Below are 20,000 nucleotides of genomic sequence, written 5' to 3' on the forward strand. Positions count from 1 at the left end.
AAACTGTCCTCCACCTCACCTAAAGCCCTGTGAAGATGGAGTCAGAGGGGGGTAGTAACAATGTTCTGGGTTGGAAGGTGGTCTCTAGCATCCTCCTCTCAGAGTGAGTTAAAGGGCCAATCTGTAAATTTACTGTGACGGACTGGGGTCTTAATAAAATGTAACCCTTTTTTTTGTGTCTACTGGATTGAATGTGTTAATAGTACCCCCCAACTGCCACCGGGTCGTTACAAGTTATAGATTGTACATTTAAGAGTGTGTGTGTGTGTGTGTGTGTGTGTGTGTGTGTGTGTGTGTGTGTGTGTGTGTGTATGTTATGGCCGTGAGCTGGGCAACCAAGTCTAGAGCTGGAGAGGCCAGTGTGCAGAGCAGAGTTGCCCCTGGGAGATGGTGATGGTGGAGGGTAATACTCCCTCTCTCACCTCCATGCCCAGGCCTGGAAGAGGGTGGGGGGGGAGAGGAGGGGGGGGGGGGGCACACACAGCTCTGGGAGATGGAGGCTGGTGGTGGGCCTTGGTCGGCCAGGCCTGTATGTGTTTGTGTTGGCCCAACTTCAGCATTCCACATGTCTTTGTGATTCTGGTTGCCGTGACCTCAGGAGACCCACCGCAATGAGGAGCACAGATGGGCCATGGTACAAAGCTGCACGCACGTTGGTCCTGATGATTCCAAAATTCACTTCTCACTCTTTAATTGGTCAATCCGAAGGTCTGCATCTCTACCTTATTGGGCAAAATGTGCTTCTTACTCTTTAATTGGCTTTTACAAAGCCTTCAGGCTCAGTCTCTCTCTCTCTGATTGGTCCTAGCTGATTCCAAAATGTATTTCTCACCTTTGATTGGCTGCAGTTAAGATTCCAAGGTCTGCTCTCCTAAGAGCCTCGTCACTCACCGCTAGACTTCAGAGCTCTGATTGGTTGTGGGGTGTACAGTACAGATCCCTCTCCACCATTATCCTACTGCCACATTTCACATCTCAGATGCATTTAATGCAAAAGGCTTCAATAAGACACACCTGAACACAGTACACAGAACACACACACAAACACACACACACACACACACACACACACACTAAGCCTTGCCCATACTTTGACCTATTCACCTTTGACAAATAGGGGACTCCCATTCCATTACAAGGGAATGTTCCCTGCCAGGAGAGCCAGAGGAGAGCGTGCAGCCCATAATTAAACTAGAGCCCAACCGTCCACATTGAGGAAGCTCAGAGTGACAGCCCATGCTTCATCTCTGTCAAAGGGCCGGTCAGTCTGGCACAGCCTAGAAGAACAGATACCTACAGTATTTTTGCATTATCATTATCAAAGTGTCTTTTTAGATTAAATGTATTATCACCATGAATCATGATCCCAACTGAGGTTGCCCTATTGGGTGAGGAGTTGAGCAGGCCCCTGGTCCTCCCTGTAGAAGCAGTATTGACTCAGGGATAATGTGTAGAAGCAGTATTGACTCAGGGATAATGTGTAGAAGCAGTATTGACTCAGGGATAATGTATAGAAGCAGTATTGACTCAGGGATAATGTATAGAAGCAGTATTGACTCAGGGATAATGTGTAGAAGCAGTATTGACTTAGGGATAATGTGTAGAAGCAGTATTGACTCAGGGATAATGTGTAGAAGCAGTATTGACTTAGGGATAATGTGTAGAGCAGTTGAGCCTGGTGGAGGTAGAAATCAGAGGATGGGTTCATTGTAATGCATCGAATGGAATGAGGAAGGGACTAATGTGTGTGTGTGAGTCAAAGAGGAGAGTTTGAGAGGAGATGGAGGGCCATCTCTTTCTCTCTCTCTCTCTCCCTCTCCCCCCCCCTCTCTCTCTCTTTCCCTCTCTCTCTCTCTCTCTCAGCCCTGTCTACATCATTAGCAGGCCCAGTCATGGGGTTTCCACCTAAATTACATTAGGGGCTAACAAAGTTACAAGTGCTAATTACAGCCTCATGCTAACGGGACTAGGACCTACAGTACACAGGGACAGGAAGGGGAGAGAGGTGAGGAGGGAGGGGGAGGGAGAGAGGGGGAGGATCTTCCCTTTCCCACAGATGTGCTGATTTCCCCCCCCCCCCCCCCCCTGCCCCTCCCTACCTGAGACACCTCCAGTCCGTCAATACCTGTGACAGTGGGAGTAAGGTGAGGAGGAGGGTGGAGGAGGGGAGGAGGGTGAGAGGAGGGGGGAGGAGGAGGCGGGAGGAGGGGAGGAGGGTGAGAAGAGGGTGAGGAGAAGGAGGGGGGAGGGAGGAGAGTAAGAGGGGAGCCCGGTGGAACGTTTCACACCCAGGGAACAGCAATGGCCAAGGGGCTGAGCTCCAAACTAGATTTACCTGCTGCCTGCTGCGTGTCCTGTCCTCAGGTGAACCAGTCAGCCTGCACTCACACACACCCCTCACCCTCCCTCCTCTCTGTTTCTGTTTCCCTCTCTCTCTCTCTCTCTCTCTCTCTCTCTAACTCTTTCTCTGTCTTGTTATTTTGCTCTTCAGAACTCTCTTGCTCAATCCCAAACACTCCCACATTCACTCATCCACTGTGTCACTCACCCTCTTTCCCACATTGTCAGTACTGTATCTCAACCTCTCTATTCCAATCCCTGTCTCTCCCTCCCTCTCTCTCCCCCTCTCTCTCTCTCTCTCCCCCTACTTCTCTCTCTCTCATTCACAGGCTTCAACAGAGAGTCCTCTGTAACAGCATCATAAACCCAGTCACCCAATAGCTCTTTGCTAAGGCGTGAAATGCGCAATTCAATCAGGCCAGTTTATTCAACTGCAGTCGGTAAAATAATAAATGACACTGTATAATCAACAAATCATAAAGGCATAAATCCCCCCCAAACCTAAACAAGTCGTTGGCGGCTGGGGTTCGTGTCTTTTCTCCCCACAAAGCAGCACACTGCGGTACTCCGACAGAGAGTATCCGTCTGCAACAGGAGTCTCACATTGAACACACACACACACACATGAAAGGGGCACAGGGGTCAGAACAGAGCTGTAACCCCCCCCCCCCCCCTCCTCCCCCATTATTCAAAACCAAACACAATAACTGTCAGGCGCTGTCGGAGCGGGGAACAACGCTGCGGCCCACGTCTCCCGTTTCGTACTTCTGCAATCGAGACCAAATTGTCTGCCCCCCTCACCAAAACACTTCCACTGAGACCGGCCCCGGGGACATGTGTCAGGATGGCTTACACACTCAAAACAAACACCCTCCCATTCCACAGCAGCTAGGGAGATAAATGGATGTGGGTTTGGAGAGAGGGCTGAGGGAGAGGGAGGGAGGGAGGGAGGGAGGGAGGGGGTGTAGAAGAGGGAGAGAGAGAGAAAGAAAGGGAGCTGGAATGAGAGAGGGAGGGAGGGATGGGAGGAGAGAGTGAAAGTTGTCATAAAATGACAATAATAAGAGGCCTGTGTGCCACCCACTGACCACATCAAGACTGCAGTAATGACAGGGCTGGCGGAGCCCATGTCTAACTGAGTGAGGGAGCGTGTGTGTGTGTGTGTGTGTGTGTGTGTGTGTGTGTGTGTGTGTGTGTGTGTGTGTGTGTGTGTGTGTGTGGGTGTGTGTGTGGGTGGGTGTGTGCACTCGTGTGCCCTTCTGTCAAGGCTGAAAAATGACCCGATTTATTGGATCAAGTAAATGCACGCACACACACCCACACACACACACACCCACACACACACTAGAAAACAATAAACACCCAATGTACACTCGCCATCACACACTCTGTGCGTTCACTCCACCACAGCGTCAGAGACACATTGTTGTGTGGAAAAGCTCTTCCAACGTACAGGATCTCACCTAAGCTAAGACCCCACATTGCACCCAGGGGCCGGGGGCTGCACACTACAGCCTCTCCCCATCTGTCCTTGGTGAGCTCACGTTCAGGCGGACACAGACAGCGGCTAGCATGCTAAGTGAGACAGGGCGGCCCAGAGGCCAGGGGATTGCGCCGTGAGCAGATGTCCTCTCACGAAATGTCACAGACGACACAGGCGCGTCCGGTGCAGCTGGTCGGCATGTATCGGGCCGTGTGGGGAGAGGGGGGAGGGGGAGGGGGGGCAGGGCTGGCGGTCAAGCTACGCGAACGCAGAGGGAAAAAGATGGGGAGCAATGAAATTATATAAAAAAATATATATATAGAAAAAAAAATAGCGGAAGACATTCCAAGCAAAACCAAACGTCTTCCAAAATAAAATGTGAAGGTTTCGCTTCCTGGTGTGATAAACTTGTGTGTGTAGGAGGTGAGATGGAACAGAATGCCGGAGTCGGACGGACCTGAGGCGGAGGAGAGAAACCCTGTTCTTTTTCACAAACACCTTGTGAAAAAAACGCGACCACAAAAGAGCCTCTGTACTAGAGGCCATTTCAGTTCGAGTTCTGGCCAGGACAGCTCCTCTGAGAGAAAGAGTGAGATGGGGAGAGAGAGAGAGAGAGAGCGAGAGAGCGAGAGAGCGAGAGAGAGAGACTTGGGTAAAAAAAAAAAAAGAGAGAGAGAGAAAGGGAGCTTTATTTGGTTAACATCCTCGATGATTCAGTATGGGGGGGGGGGAATGTGTGTAATTTGGGCCTGTTTGTTTTGTATTAGCCTATAAAATATCACACATCGAAAGCCCCTGAAACAGAGACGGGTGAGACGGAGGGAAAGAAAGAAGGGAGCCGACTTTTTAGTATGTCGGGTTTTGAGTAACATATCAAATGTTTCTGACAGGGATGTTTCAAATGTTTCTGACCTACATTCAACACTAGCATCTTCAAATTCAAAAACCCGACAAGCTCCATCAGAGTCTGTCAATCAGTTTGATCCCATCCCCAACAAACTGCGGACAGATATTTGGCAGAGCAGAATATAATGAATGAGACGACCATTCGGCTGTGACGCGGGTATCTGGAGTATGACAGCACACACAGACGTCCTCTGTGTGAGTTAACCTGGAGCTTCGGCTGGTTGGGCTAATCACGTCTCTTATCACAAGGATTTCCCTGTGTGGTTGCCAGGGTTTGTGGATTTGAGTCCCTGCCCAAAGACCAAAGCAGATCTTCTGCCGGGGCATAACTCAGCGTATATTAAAACGGTCAAACTTGGCGTTGGCGTTGGCCAAAGCATTTGGGTCGTCTGCCTGTGAAAAGACAGGGCTTCTACGACCCAAGGTGTTAGGGATTACACGACAGATTCTGGAATCTTCTGCGTAAATCGGTACGGTCTACAACAGCCGGGGCAGAAGGGAAAATAAACTCAGATGAAAGGAGCACGAAGGGCAATAAAAGAACAGGCAGAAGAAGAAGAAGAAAAAAAAAAAAGAGAAAAGCTGCGACTCAGTCTTCTCAGGGCCAAAACCGCAGATAAAAATCTAACCGCAGAATGGAGGCCAGATTGCTTCAATTCAATGTCATCTCTTAGTGTTTTACAGCGGAGAGAGAGAGAGAGAGAGGGGGGGGGGGGAGAGAGAGAGAGAAAGAGAGTGGGAGAGTGAGAGGGAGAGACAGAGGGAGAGAGAGAGAGGGAGAGAGAGAGAGAAGCGCTGATTCTCTCTCCCTCCCACACCTACTCCGCCTCCTCCCACTCCTGCATCCATTCACAATCTCTCTTAAATTGTTTGCCCTCTCCTCTTTAATGCTCCTCTCCAGATCATCAGCTCTTAAAATAAACACTGGGGTTTGGATTACCCTCCCAACCTCCTCTGCTCTCTGCCTGTGAGCATGCTCACTGGGACCCCGGGCTCTCTCTGCCTGATTTACGGTAATTCCGTCTGTGGCTCCCCTGTAGGTTTGGGTTGCTGGAGGAGAGCCCCGGCCCAATGAAGTGGAGCAGAAGAATGGAAACTCAAGTCGGGCTGGGCTGGAGAGCAGGGTGGTCTGAGTCTATAATACTACGGCAATTAAAGGTTATAACACAGCACACATAACTGGTTGGCTGAATCAGTGTAGAAGGGAAAGAGAGAGAGAGAGAGAGAGAAAAAGAGACATCTGTGAAAATATCTGACCAGGAAGGATCCCAACCTTCAATTATTTTAGCATCATCTCCAATCCCGTTTTAATTCACATCATGCTAGGAGAAACGGGACCATATGGTATATGCAAAGAACCAGAATGTTTTTCTAATTCTATACAAGTTTTCCTAGTCTCGTGTGTAGTGACAGATTGTACCCAGTTTCAGACCAGTGAAAGGGACCTAGTCAGGGCCTGCTGTACCCACACTGCGCACCCTCCTCTCAGGGCAGGGGCACACAGACTGAGCACTCAGGCGAGTCCCTGGTCCCCGGGCCTACCCTGGGACTGCAGGGTCACGTCTGTGCTCTGCTAGGCCTGCGTGTGTCTACCTTTGGGGGGGGAGTGTGTGTGTGTGTGTGTGTGTGTGTGTGTGTGTGTGTGTGTGTGTGTGTGTGTGTGTGTGTGCCCACGTGTGTGTGTGTGTGTGTGTGTGCCCACGTGTGTGTGTGTGTGTGTGTGTGTATATGTATGTGCCCACATGTGTGTGTGTGTGTGTGTGTGTGTGTGTGTGTGTGTGTGTGTGTGTGTGTGTGTATGTGTGTGCGTGTGTATGTGTGTGCGTGCGTGCGTGTGTGTGTGTGTGTGTGTGTGTATATGTATGTGCCCACGTGTGTGTGTGTGTGTATATGTATGTGGCCACGTGTGTGTGTGTGTGTGTGTGTGTGTGTGTGTGTGTGTGTGTGTGTGTGTGTGCGTGTGTGTGTGTGTGTATATGTACAGAACACACAGGCACCATGTGTGTGAACTGGGGTTCAGGTGCCGGGTGAAGAGGGGGGAGCACTAGGAGGGTCCGGAGAGGAGCGGGCGACACATATGCTCCGCTGCCGACGCCGTTTGTTGTCACTCGCTGTCCCACTATGGCCCACATGTGCGCATGCACAGAGAGGCCTACACACACACACACACACACACACACACGTATGCATAAACATACCCAGACACTCATAGGACTCTATGAGTCATTGGGGAACTCAGGTCTTTGAAGAGGAAAGCAGATTGCGTTTTAAAAATGAAAGGGAAGGGGATGTATGCCTCATGTTTATGAACGATAACAATATTTTCAAAGGGTGTTTTTGTGTTAAAGCTAAAGTAGCGTTGCCCCTGGAGACAGGACTCTCAGGGCCTTGCATGTGTAAACATCTCCTATCTGCGCCATCCCTCAACACTCTGACACTTATACACAGGTTTAGCTGTAACTATGGCTACTACATACAACTCCCCATATCTTCCACTGTAGGGCCTCTCATATTAGCACTGAAGGCTAAATCCCACTGTAACTTGACATCCGCACGAAACATTTTGAGTCAATACGAGACGTATACTTCTGTTACAAGCACATTCAGTTATAAGCACATTCTCTCATGTTCGGATGAGGCCCTTTGACCATCAAGGCAAAACTCCCAATTTGATTCCCTGTTACCTGGTGTTGACAATAGCAAAACAAGATGGCGTCCGTTACCTCTTTGTCGATGCATTCATAACTGTATTGGCATTTCTCTCCTCCAGCCTCATCCGTGTTAGCTAGCTAGCTGTCCTCTATAGGGGGAAATAGATATGATACTGTAGATTCCTCTGGCAGAACTCTGCCCCGCGGTTGCCCACGGTACCGGCCACAGCAACAGCCCAGCACCGCCTTCGCCGTGCCAACCAGGGCTATCCTAGAAGCACCTTGGATACCGCCCAGGCAAGGTATGCTGAGAACAGGGGTAGGTGCCATGGCAACTCTTTCAGGGGTTTTCTGGTCAATTACTCAAAGCACAGGATACAGTGTGGCCGTCTGCATCAAAGTACTGGAGAATGTCATCCTAATAATGCATGCTTTGGGACTAATAACACTATGAATGTCAAACACTATGTAAACATAACTGGAGACATTCATCGTTTTTGGAGACAGACGCCGCCTCTCTGATGCTTCTTATTGGTTATTTGGTTATGGCAGCTTGTGACGTAGCGTGTTGACTGAGGTCAATATTCAATCAATCAGAATTCAGACAGAACACGGTCAAACAGAGCAGAAAAAAAAATGCAAGGCCACATAAACACACTCCTAAACAATGGCCGTAACAAACAATACAATCTAAAAACCGGCTCCTTCATTTTCATTTTTTTCCCCCTCGTCGTCGTTTCTTATTGGTTGTGGAAAAAAGACTGTTGTTTTCCTTCCTTTTATGAAATTTATGCGTCGGATCTGCCAATAAGAATTCAAATGAGTCTGAAATTATAGGCGAGAGCGAGAGCAGGAGAGGGAGTGTTGACAGTTGACGGTTATAATGAGAATGTTAGCATCCCAAATTATGCCTGTGAAACGGAGCTGCCGGCCCATATGAAAAGCAAACAGACGGTGTAATGAAGTGAAAATGTCAGGTGATTTGGTGATTTTGTACCGGAGCCCAGAGCGGATCTGAGGGGAGAGCGTTGCCTCCTCTGAGGAGAGTGGACGGAAGGAGTGGGAGCAGGGGAGGCTGGTGGAGGTAGAAATCGGAGGACGGGCTAATTTTAATGCATGGAATTGGAATGAGGAATGGTAACAAACACATGTGTTGGTCCGTTCCTCTTTCTACCTCCGCCAGCTTCGTTGGAGAAAAGGTGAAAGCGGGTCCCCGAACCAGTCCGTCAGATTAGGAGGATCCTTAAACAGGCTTCACTATGCAGGCTGCTGATTCTATAGCAGATAAAATGCTTCAATCACCATCATCATAAAAAAGAATAAAATAAAGTGGAAGAAGGGGCTCCAAATGAGATTACTGTATAATGCCTCAATGAGTGTGTGTGTGTGTGTGTGTGTGTGTGTGTGTGTGTGTGTGTGTGTGTGTGTGTGTGTGAGTGTGTGTGTGTGTGTGTGTGTGTGTTTTACGACATGTTATTCTCTCACACAGAGTACATTTATGAGAAAACAATCATTACCAAAGTTATGAGTGGAAACAGAGCAGCCTGAATTAAAGACACAGTTTACGCTCTCTGACTATCCCAAAAACAACACGCCGTATCTCCCCAGCATATTTCTGAAGACATTGTTGCTATTTGACTTTTGAGTTTTTGAGAAGCAAAATCGGAAAGAATGATCAACCATCAGCTAATCAAGAAAATCAAAAAGCTAGGGTGAATGATATGATTGTTCTGCTCAGTTATTCTCTTCTATTGAAGCACTGGGCCTTGCATTTCACAGAGCCTTAAAACTGAAGGGAAAAGAAAAATGTCAGTCTTTTTCATTCCCTCCTTCAACCGATTCAATGTCTGAATCTCTCCCTCTCTCCCCCCCCCCCCTCCCTCCCCCCCTCCCCCCTCTCTCTGTTGCTTCAATGAGCGAGGCGAGCGTTTGTTGTTCAGCTGCTCAGAGACGTGGCAGGTTTATTTATTTATCCCATTCCCATTAATTAGAACATTTGCACTGACAAACAGGCACACACAAACACACACACACACATACACACACACACACATACACACACACACACACAGGCAAAAGGACGCATTAGCACCCACTTTACACCCAGCGTCCCCTGGCTGTGGGGCTGGCGTGGCGGGGCGGATGACAGCGTGTCTTTAAGTGACGAAGGGGAGACCGGAGAGGACCTACTGTAGCTCACACACATCAACACAGACAGAATTATACATCAGGATATCACTGGATGCACGTAAATATTGTAGAAAAACATAACTGCTTATGGTCGTGGGAAAGAGCGTTACCGTATTCCGCATGTACATGTGTTAATATTAGCCTGAATCACGTACTTTTTTCGATTTATGTTCCCGACCGTTTTCCCGGGCTCGCACAGAGTGCGCAGAGAGAGCGAGAGATGTTTGTGGTTTGCGTCCCGTATCTCCGTGCTGGTTCCCATATTTTAAAACAGTTCTTCCTATTTTCCGACGTACACCAAGACGCAGACAATGATGTAGTGTGTGGCTACTGTGTTGTACGTCTATGTCTACGTCTGTGTGGGTACGTCTATGTCCTATACCATCAGGTCTCTCACCTCTCCCTCTCTCTCCCTCACCCCCCCCCCCTCCTCCATGTTCACCCTGTTATTTCAATGAACAAAAGAGAGGCTCTTGAGGCCATGGGTGGATCCATGAAAGGGAGAAAGGAGCAGTGCTCCTGGTCCGTGTTGAATGGGGCCCTTTCACACTTAGAGAGGGCTGTTTACTCTACCTCAATAATGGGCCTAATTTTCTGATCATTATTGAGTAATTCCACCCACCCCCACACCCAAGCATTTTCCACTCTCCCATCATTCATGCTGCATGTGCTGCTTCTCTCCCCCTGTGAACCAAGGCCAAGCTACGTCTCTGTCCAAGCTGATTTGAGGCCCGCTCCCAGACGCAGACACACGTCGGAATTGATTCGTTTTTTTATTTTCTGGTGAGAGCTTGTCAAAAATCTCATCTCTCCCCGTTCGCTGGCTACGTTGGCTTCTCTCCCTGTTCTGCTTGGAGATTAGGAAATAAAATAAAACATGTTTTCTACAATAATGCTAGAGTTAAGCAGCTGGTGTAGCCTGCATCTGTTTCTAATGTACAATAATAATATACTAACAACATACCACATAATGTTATACAGTTTACTATAGTTATGTTGGCAAACACCATTTTGTTATTTTGTGTGAAGTCACTCTCTTCTCTCATTGGACAAGAGCTGAGCATAATCCTCCATTTTGTTTTGGACCAACAATATCCCCTGCAGCACCATCACACCGACTTAAAACAATATCCACACTAACATGCCACGTGAAATGTTCTCAAATAAAAACACTTTGTGTTTGGTTAGAGGACGGTGGCTGCTTTGGGAACTTGAGTGTGGTCAATACGTAGCCGAACTGCCTATCAACAAAATTCTAAATGAATGAAATTCAAACGTAAACATTTACTGCCGTACGTTAAAAGCAAGCCGTAGACATGGCGGATGGAGCCGAGGGCAACGGAACGGGGGGAAGTGGAGGAGTGTTCGTGGAGACCAAGGATATGGGGGGAAAAAGAAGGTTAAAAACGAGAGAAAGAAAGAAAGAACGAAAGAAAGGATCAGAAGGAGAGAGGTTGGCAGAGACTATGTGGCGGTTTGAAAAGCTGGCACCTCGCAAACAGAGCTGCAGCTTTGGGTGCCAAACGCTGCCAACCAGCCACACTACACTGAGTCCTGCCCTCCCTCTCTCTTTGTTTTCAGCATGGCATTTTGCATCATCTTTATTCCACGCTATTCTTTTACCGTATATTAGATGATACTATACTACTACCATATTTATTATTATTACTAATACGTAATAATACCAACAATTAGAAAACAGATAATACAGAACAGTGATATTGTCTAATCAACCCAATTCTCTTTTCATTTTGGATAAAATACCGTCTTTGCTGTACTTCCTTACTTATTTAAAATGAGTTTGAGAGAGAGAGAGAGAGAGAGAGAGAGGGTGAAAGTGAGAGAGACAGATAGAGAGAGAGAAAATCCAACCCTAACACACTGATATACAGTCCAGATCCCGTATCTGTATTCCCTGCCTGTATCCCTTCCTTCCCGGCGTTCCGTACGGAGGGAGCTGTCCCAATTACAGGGCAGCCTTCCCCCGGCTCTGCTCCACTGGGCCGCGCGGGAGTGTTAGCGAACGAGAGCGGATCAGAATCTGGCTGGGAGCTGATTGAGCCGCGCTCATCCCTCCTCTCTCTCTCTCCCTCGCTCCTGGACGAGGGGAGCTCAGAGAGGCCAGGCCACCCCTCCTGTGTGGGTATATGTTTTTGGGGGACAGACAGATTTCAGGCCTGGCTTCTGTACAAAAAGGCTATATGAAATCAAGCCAGTGAGACGACACAGAATTAGGGATCGAAAAAACAATTAGAAAAAAGAAAACAAAAACCCTCTCAGCTCATCCTCCTTTTACTCTCTTTTCTTCTCCATTTGAGGGTGAGAAAAATACTCTTTAAATGGGAGCTGAGACGGACGAACTATTTCATGTGTTTCCATGCCAGTGTGAGTGTGTGCTGGTTTTTAATTTAGCTTTTTGTTTAGAAATAGAAGGACATAATCATGTGATGCGTGTCAATTACGATCAGTAAAAAATGCTTTACAAAAATAATAAATTAATTGACAATGAAAAGCAAATTCATTTAATTGTGATGCTGCTGACAGGGGATATGATTGTACTTAATTATTGCTATCCTGAATCATACAAGTAATTAAAAATCATTGTTGCTTGAATTATAAATTAAATGTAATCCACAGTTTAACTCACAATAAGCACAATACAAAAAAAAATTTCTTTGGACAGCTAAAACCAATCTGACAAAATGAGACTAAATTCACTCAAGCCTTTTTGAATATTATCTTCTTCACAATATGATTGTGTGAACCAAATAGTTTGGTAGCTAACGTGGATAAATAAAGGTTTGAATAAATTTGAAGGAAAAAAAAAAAGATCTAAACCATGTCCGTGTGGCGAGTCAGTTACTGCGCTGTGATTGGGTTTAAAGAGGTAGTATTAACGGGGCAGAAAGTGGTTGAGTGGTTGAGGGAACGAACAGACCCTGTAATCCTGAGTGCGTAACGGTTTGCGTCTTTTCATCCTTTCCTCCTCAGAACCCCAAGCTATCACACTGGAATAATCTGTTTACCAGGGATTCCGTTCACTCCACAAGCTCCACACACACTCACACTCACACACACACACACACACACACACACAGAAAAGGAACTGGGAAAACTCGGGCTCTGAAAACGGGCCAAGCTAGTCTGTTTGAGGTCCCCTGCAGCATAACAAACTGCAACTGTGTCACTGACACTGTCCTGTCAGAGGCAACTCGCCGAAGCTCAAACTTTATTGGGTTGCATTTATTCAAATGACAACAGCATATTAAACTTTCCGTTGAGAGCGTTGGAGCGGGGTGTTTTTCACACCAGAGATGAATGTGGCTCCCGCCGCGCCGCGCCGCGCCACGCCACGCCACGCCACGCCGACTCTCTCTCTCTCTCTCTCCCAGTGTTTCTGTGTCGGCCCGGGTTACGGAGGACAACCCGTGCCAGAACATCGGAGGAGCACAGTTCTGTTCTCCGTCCAGAACTCTGCAGCTGAACTCGCTTAATCGGCCAAGGAAAAGACAAGGGCTTTTTTTTCTGTAAAACTCATGGGTTGTTTTTTTAAGATTCTATCTTCATCCGGCGGGTGTTCCTTCAACACCCTGTATCTGAGGGACAAACACTCGATAAAGGATGACGCAGCCAGACTTAAAGGATCCACACGAGATTGCGGTCACGTCAGTCCACTAACTCTCTCTCTCTCTGTCTGTCCCTCTCTATCTCTCTCTCTCTCTCTCTCTCTCTCTCTGGGCACCGCAGACCAGACTAGTCTAACACCAAAGGATGAGAACACATCAGACACCAACGCCCATTTTGTACACATCCCAAACCTTCACAGGCCTGTCTCCGTGCCACGGCAGACATAGATCATGCTCTAGAGAAGTGGATACATTTCAAGGAAAAACACCGCACACAAAAAATACTTGGTATCTTCATATTAATTTGAAAAAACAACCCGCCTGATATCATTATATCATGACTTCCTTCTAAAGCTCAGGATATTGTGGACCAGATTAGATCATAGAGAAAGATAAGTGTGACGATAAGTGTGATAAGTCCTGAGTCGTTGCGCCTCTTTCTTTCTCTTTCTTTCTCTCTCTCTGTCTTTCTTTCTCTCTCTTTCTCTCTCTTTCAAAGCCCCCCGCTCTCTTTGTTCAGCCCAGTTAGGATTCTCTCCGTTCTCGCTGGCCGTGGTCAAGGAGATGGCGATGGGCTCTGCCCGCCGGGTCAGTGCTCGGGTTCAGCACAGCGCCCAGGCCCGTGACGGAGCTGGCATGTAACACCCCCCCCCCCCCCCCCCCCACACACACACACACACACACACACACACACACTCCCCACCCCCCCCAACCCGGGTTTGGACCTCTCTGGGCCGGCGAGGAACCAAGAGACCAGATTAGGGGTGCTCTCAAAAACATATTTTTATCATAAGGGCCGCTTAATGAGAACCGTATGAGGAGGGGATCGCTCCAAACATGACTAATGCTGCAACAGCGGCGCTTCATGGGACAGACAAATATGGAACACGCTGCTCAAAAACATGAACTTTTCGCTCCACACGGGCGGTGACCTGAGCCGGGGCAGGGCACCGCGCCACGCCACGGCGAGCGACGCCTGAATGACGGGGTGCCCCCCCCCGCGCCGTGATTTTCATGCTTTGTTCGACATCGGATCAAAGATGAGCTCTGAAATATCCACATCCTTGAACCATTATCATCAGCGGGAACTGCAGCATCAGAACTCAAGGCAACCGCTCCGGGGTTCGACTACCATAGGTTAGACATAATTATATTACGTTAGGTGTGTGCAGTCAGCCAGGTATTTGTGTCAGGGGAAACTGAAATTCTTTTGATAATGAGCCTTGCAGCTGTGGAACAGGAGTGGAGTCTACTGCCGTACGCTGCTTTGATCAGTAATAGCCTGGTCCACTCTCTGCCCCGCCCAGTAGGGCCTAAGTCTATAATTGGACAAGAGCACGTAGAGGAGGAGAGAGGAGTCTCCTGTCACTCATACTGTGTGAAAAAAAGACCGGCAGCCTGCTGTTGCTGGCGCAACTGACATCACTGGGCAGAAGATGGGGGAGGCTGGCGGAGGTAGGAATCGGAGGACGGGCTCATTGTGATGCACGGAACGGAATGAGGAACGGTATCAAACACGCGTGTTTGATACCGTTCCTCATTCCGTTCCGTGCATCACAATGAGCCCGTCCTCCGATTTATTCCTCCACCAGCCTCCACTGGCAGAAGAACTGTAGCACACCGACAACGGCTGGGAGTCAATCGTCGGGCCTGGCAACTGATCACTTCCGAAAGACACAGACACCCTGGAATACGGAGCTAAGAATAACACTGTAACGTTGCCACGGCAAAGGTTAGAATGGAGCCACTGTCCCCATGTCCCCTCCTCTCCTCTCCTGCTCTCCTCTCCTCTCCTCTCCTCTCCTCTCCTCTCCTCTCCTCTCCTCTCCTCTCCTCTCCTCTCCTGCCCTCTCCTCTCCTCTCCTCTCCTCTCCTGCCCTCTCCTCTCCTCTCCTCTCCTCTCCTCTCCTCTCCCCTCCTGTCTTCTCCTCTGTGCACTTTTAACCCCACCTCCTCAAAAGGCTGTCTAGTTGTGGCGTCTGTGTTTTTGAGCTGGAGGTTTTGACTTCACGTTGTGGACAGAGGAGGGAGCGGGGCTACTGTTGATGAGTTACTCTCCCTAGGCTTCCCCAGGGGAGGAGAATCAACCAGACTCCATGGCTATCCTCAGACGTATCTAGAACTAAAACCTTTTTTTCGGTAGAAGTGAGGAGGCCTTGGGTTGTTTCAACACTAAGAGCTTTTGCCAACAGAGGGAAGCTCAGTCCCAGTTTTTAAATGCTTTCTGTTTTTCCACTCGTGAGCTTGAACAGATACACAGGGAAACAACGATGGGAAGAAATGGGAACAATGACCCATGTTTTATGACGGAATATAAGCCATTTCCAAAACACATATACATCTAAAATATAAAAAAACATAAAAACATAAAAAAGGAGGCTCACAGCCAAGTGAGGGAAAATCATACTGCAATTCCTTTCTAAACAGCACATTAAATGTAAAAAAATGTATTCATCTGGATATACAGTACCTGCACACACACACACACACACACACACACACACACACACACACACACACACACACACACACATAAGCCCGTTGAAGGGTAAAACAGTAACGGACTGACTAGTGAAAACTGGCAAGGGGTAAAAGGGCTGCGCTCTGAGGGGTGGCTTCACCGGGAGCTAATCTGGGCCTGGGTTAGCGACCACGCATTGTGAAACAGGAAGACAGGCTCGCGGAGGGCCGGCTAACTGACGGTGAGTTACACACTGGGCTGAAAGGAACGCAGCAGGGGGGTACTCTGTCACTGAGGCCTGCTGCACCGTGGTGCCAAGGAGCAGACTATGGGCTCTGTAACTGTACGCTTGCCTGGTGTAAGACAATACCGTACGTTAGCCTTATGCTAATGTGTAGCCGAAGGAGGAGAGGGTTTCTATGTACGTTAGTGTGGCTGAGAAACAGCCACAGTGTGTTGGTCTCATACCTGAGGCTGCCCTCCCAGACCTGCAGGACCGGGCCCTGGCTAGTGTAGAAGGACGAGCCCTAAACATAGAGCACCTGACCACACTGTCACAGGACTGACTCAATAACACCACTCAAACACGACAGCTTGTGATTCAAATGTATGGAATCAAGTCGGACTAGTCAGAGAGGGGTTAAGATAATTGTAATAATTTTAACATTATTATTATTATTATTATTATTAGTCGTAGTAGTAGTAGTAGTAGTAACAGTAATAATAATAATAATAATAATAATGTTGTTGTTACATTATTATTATCATTGAATAATTACTATTTTAATTATACTATTTTCAGTAATTGTAAAGATGAGCATTTATGTATATAAAATACTTAGATATTTTTAAATCATATTGGAAAATCTTTATCAAAAGAAGCCTTCAAAATGAAGTTTAAAATGTTTGGTCTGTCAGGGAGAAATGCTGTAAGTCAGTATGAATCATTGCCAGACATACTGTATGCAACATTGTGAAGGAAACACCTGTGCTGACATTAGACAAATATAAAATGCACATAAACAAACAGGCCAAACTGACAAGCAAATAGAGTAAGACTGGATCCTTACATACGCTCTCTCTGTCTCTCTGTGTGTGTGTGTGTGTGTGTGTGTGTGTGTGTGTGTGTGTGTGTGTGTGTGTGTGTGTGTGTGTGTGTGTGTGTGTGTGTGCGTGCGTGTTTGAGTATATGAGTGTGTGTGAGTGAATAAAAGTGAGAGCGAGAGAGAGAAACAGAGAAAGAGAAAGTGTGTGTGTGTGTGTGTGTGTGTGTGTGTGTGTGTGTAAGTACTAGCGAGTGTGTTCTGGCGGAGTGGAGCAGGGCTGAGTCTGAGACGGACCGTGGGGCCGGGGAGTGTGAGGCAGAGGCTGTAGACGGGGCGGCTCTCCCTGCCTCCCTCGCCCGCCTCCCAAACAACCTGGGACTGGGCCAGCTGTCACCACACTCTCCAGCCCGCCACACACACACACACACACACACACACACACACACAGACACACGGCCCACAGACACACGACAGACTGCTACTGACACACACATACTGAGTACACACACTCCCACCAAAATACATTTTAAGACACTGGTTTACAGACAGATAGGGAATTACTGAGTACATAAACACAAGCACACACAAACAGACAAACACGTTTGCAGATGTGCTTGTTTACAGACAGCACACACATAAAACATGCACATTTAAATATAGGCAAATTTGCACACAAGCACCTGAACAAATTAACCAAAGCAAACTTATCTCTGGACAAACACACATATTTAAAGCCACAGTCTAACAACGCACAGAATTGCAAAACATACAACCTAAAATTATGTTAAATAATGTCTGTGGTGCGAGGTTATTGTTATTGTTGTTAAGTCGTATAAGAAGTTACGCTGGGAGGTAATTCTCTTTATTTATTTGTGTGGCTTAATTTAGCGTTAGCTCTGTTGGTGCGCAGGGAGGCGCAGGGTTTGGCACTCTAATCTGTGATTCGCATGCCAGTGTGTGTGACTGCGAAAGGCCTCACACTGACCTGTGTGTGTGTGTGTGTGTGTGTGTGTGTGTGTGTGTGTGTGTGTGTGTGTGTGTGTGTGTGTGTGTGTGTGTGTGTGTGTGTGCGTGTGTGTGTTTCTCCTCGAGACAGTTACAAAGCTTTCGGTAGCCTAAAAAAAAAAAAAAAACATTCCCCCACTGACCTGGTGAGTGGACGAAGTAGGCCAGGTAGAGGTCCAGCTCCTTGACAGACACTCCGATGTGGTGCGGCTGGACGCACAGGCCGTGGTTGGAGCACTGTGGCGATTTGATGAGCCGCTCGCCGTCCGTGCTCTCTAGGGGGCTGCCCTTGAACAGGATGACCATCACCAGATCCAGCCGCCACACCTTGTCGGCCTGGCGCAGGCAGTCGATACGGCGGATCTTGCCCTTCTGGTCGGGGTTGGAGAGGACGCAGCAGGGGGGCTTCTTCCCCGTGATGGTGAGCACAAAGTCCTCGCGGAACTCGGGCCGGATGTCCTTGCGGAGCTTGGCCAGCAGGCGCGACGCCCACTTCTGCTTGATCTCGGGCTTCTCCCCCAGGAGCTCGTCCTTGACCGCGCGCTCCTCGTCCTTGGTCATCCTCTTCTCGTGCTTCTTGAAGTACTTGCGCTTACGGGCCTGCAGGTTGAACCAGGTGTAGGAAAAGGCACGGACATGGGGGAGAAGGGCCTCGATGAAGGGATGAAATTCATCCTGGAGGAGGGAGGGGGAGAGAAAGAGAGAGAAGGTGTGCTGTTACTCGTACGCTGCGTGGCGTTGGCTAAGCAGATGCAGATTTCTGAGACATGAGGGACGAGTGAAACATGTTTTTTACAGTAAATCCTCCTGTTCTGATCAAATGTTAAAGCACTGTCAAAAGAGAGGATTCTGCTCTGAAAATACTTAGTCAGAAAGTTAATCATAACTTAAGGTTTTGATTATCTATGCATAATATTACAATTATTAATAATATTATTAATACTAATATGTATATTAGTAACATTAACTATATTAATTAGATTACTAATGATACCCATAATACTAATAATTATATTAAAAATTAATTCACTTTGTAGTTACACATTTAATGTGATACAATGTTAATTACATTTAATAAGCAAATAACTAAGAATCAAACATGGTCAAGAATCAAACATGGTTATCTCCTGCAATGGAATAATGGCATTGCAAATACTAAATTACATTTACCATCCTTACATTTCCAAACAGTACATTTCCAAACTGCATCAAACTGTTAGAAAACATCTATTTAAATTCCAAAGAAAAGTAGATTTAAGCCAAAGAAATCAAGTCAAGGGCGCGTTCAATGTTTTCCTGTAGGTAAAGGACAAGTTATTCAGCTCCACCGTAATACCTTCACTACACATTGCTCGGCGACAATGCCTAGATCTCGCCATATCGTTCCTGTGCCAGGACCAGGGTTGCCACACATCAGCCGTTCACCTCCGCCAATCTTTGCCGCCACAAGACCACCGTTAAAATGTGCTGCTAGAAGATCTGCCATGCCCTCTTACTATCTGTCCTACCATGCAAAAGAGGTGCAACCAGACTCACATTTCAACAACCCAACTGAAAGCGGACAGAAATCACCACAAAAAACCACACTGCATGAGGAAGACAGACGCTCTGGTAGTTACCATTTTGCACTCTCATCATAAATTTGGCACCGCTTTCAAAATGAAAAAAAAATTCGCCCACACCAATTTTTTTTTTTTTTGCACGTTCCCCAATGTAAAGCAAGTGCTGGTTTTGGCTGGGGGTACAAAAAATTACCAGATGAAAAAACTTGGGGGTAAAAGGGTAATTAGAGGAAGATAGACAAATCTCCAAGTGCCCTCAGTAGGCAGTGGAACAAAGTTCAAAACAAAACAAGATTTCCCCTGGATGTCAGTGGGAGGGCTCAGCGCTACCCGCACAGTCTCACTGGTTCAACCAGGGACGCAAAGACACAATAACAAAATTGTAGAGGAAAATCAATAACGAGTAATAAAGAAAGCAGAGTAAAAATAGAACAGTAATTGTTCAAAAAAATTGTTGAATATAACAACTGGAATAGACACACTTCAAATAAACACTCTTCTTTCGCACTTTCCAAAAAAGAAAAAGAAAAAAAGCCAAATAAAGCAACCAAAAAAAAAAAAAAAAAAAAAATCCTTGGCAAAGCGTAATTGGTACTGGTGTTTGCTCAGATTTGTGGGCCCCGCGTAAGACTCAGAGACACACACACACACAGGCGGGGGGGCTGGGGTGTGCAGAGCACAGAATAGGAAAAAAAAGGAGAACCGAATCAATGTTGGACGAGCGCGTACG

The 20,000-nt window shown here is 47.4% G+C and overlaps 1 protein-coding gene across 8 annotated transcripts in view; it reads right to left on the reverse strand.

Annotated features, from left to right (window-relative positions):
- LOC310809809 (nuclear factor 1 X-type) overlaps positions 1–20,000 on the reverse strand; it is a gene marked incomplete at its 3' end in the record, with an annotated part of 118,324 nt that overhangs the window by 58,842 nt on the left and 39,482 nt on the right. For all 8 annotated transcript variants that reach the window (XM_083677298.1, XM_083677295.1, XM_083677296.1 and 5 more), the window contains one exon: positions 17,852–18,383. In XM_083677298.1, the coding sequence (XP_083533424.1) occupies positions 17,852–18,383 (532 nt within the window). The remainder of the gene's footprint in view (positions 1–17,851; positions 18,384–20,000) is intronic.

The sequence above is a fragment of the Argentina silus genome, assembly GCF_951799395.1.
Source record: "Argentina silus genome assembly, chromosome: 9".
Classification (NCBI taxonomy): domain Eukaryota; kingdom Metazoa; phylum Chordata; class Actinopteri; order Argentiniformes; family Argentinidae; genus Argentina; species Argentina silus.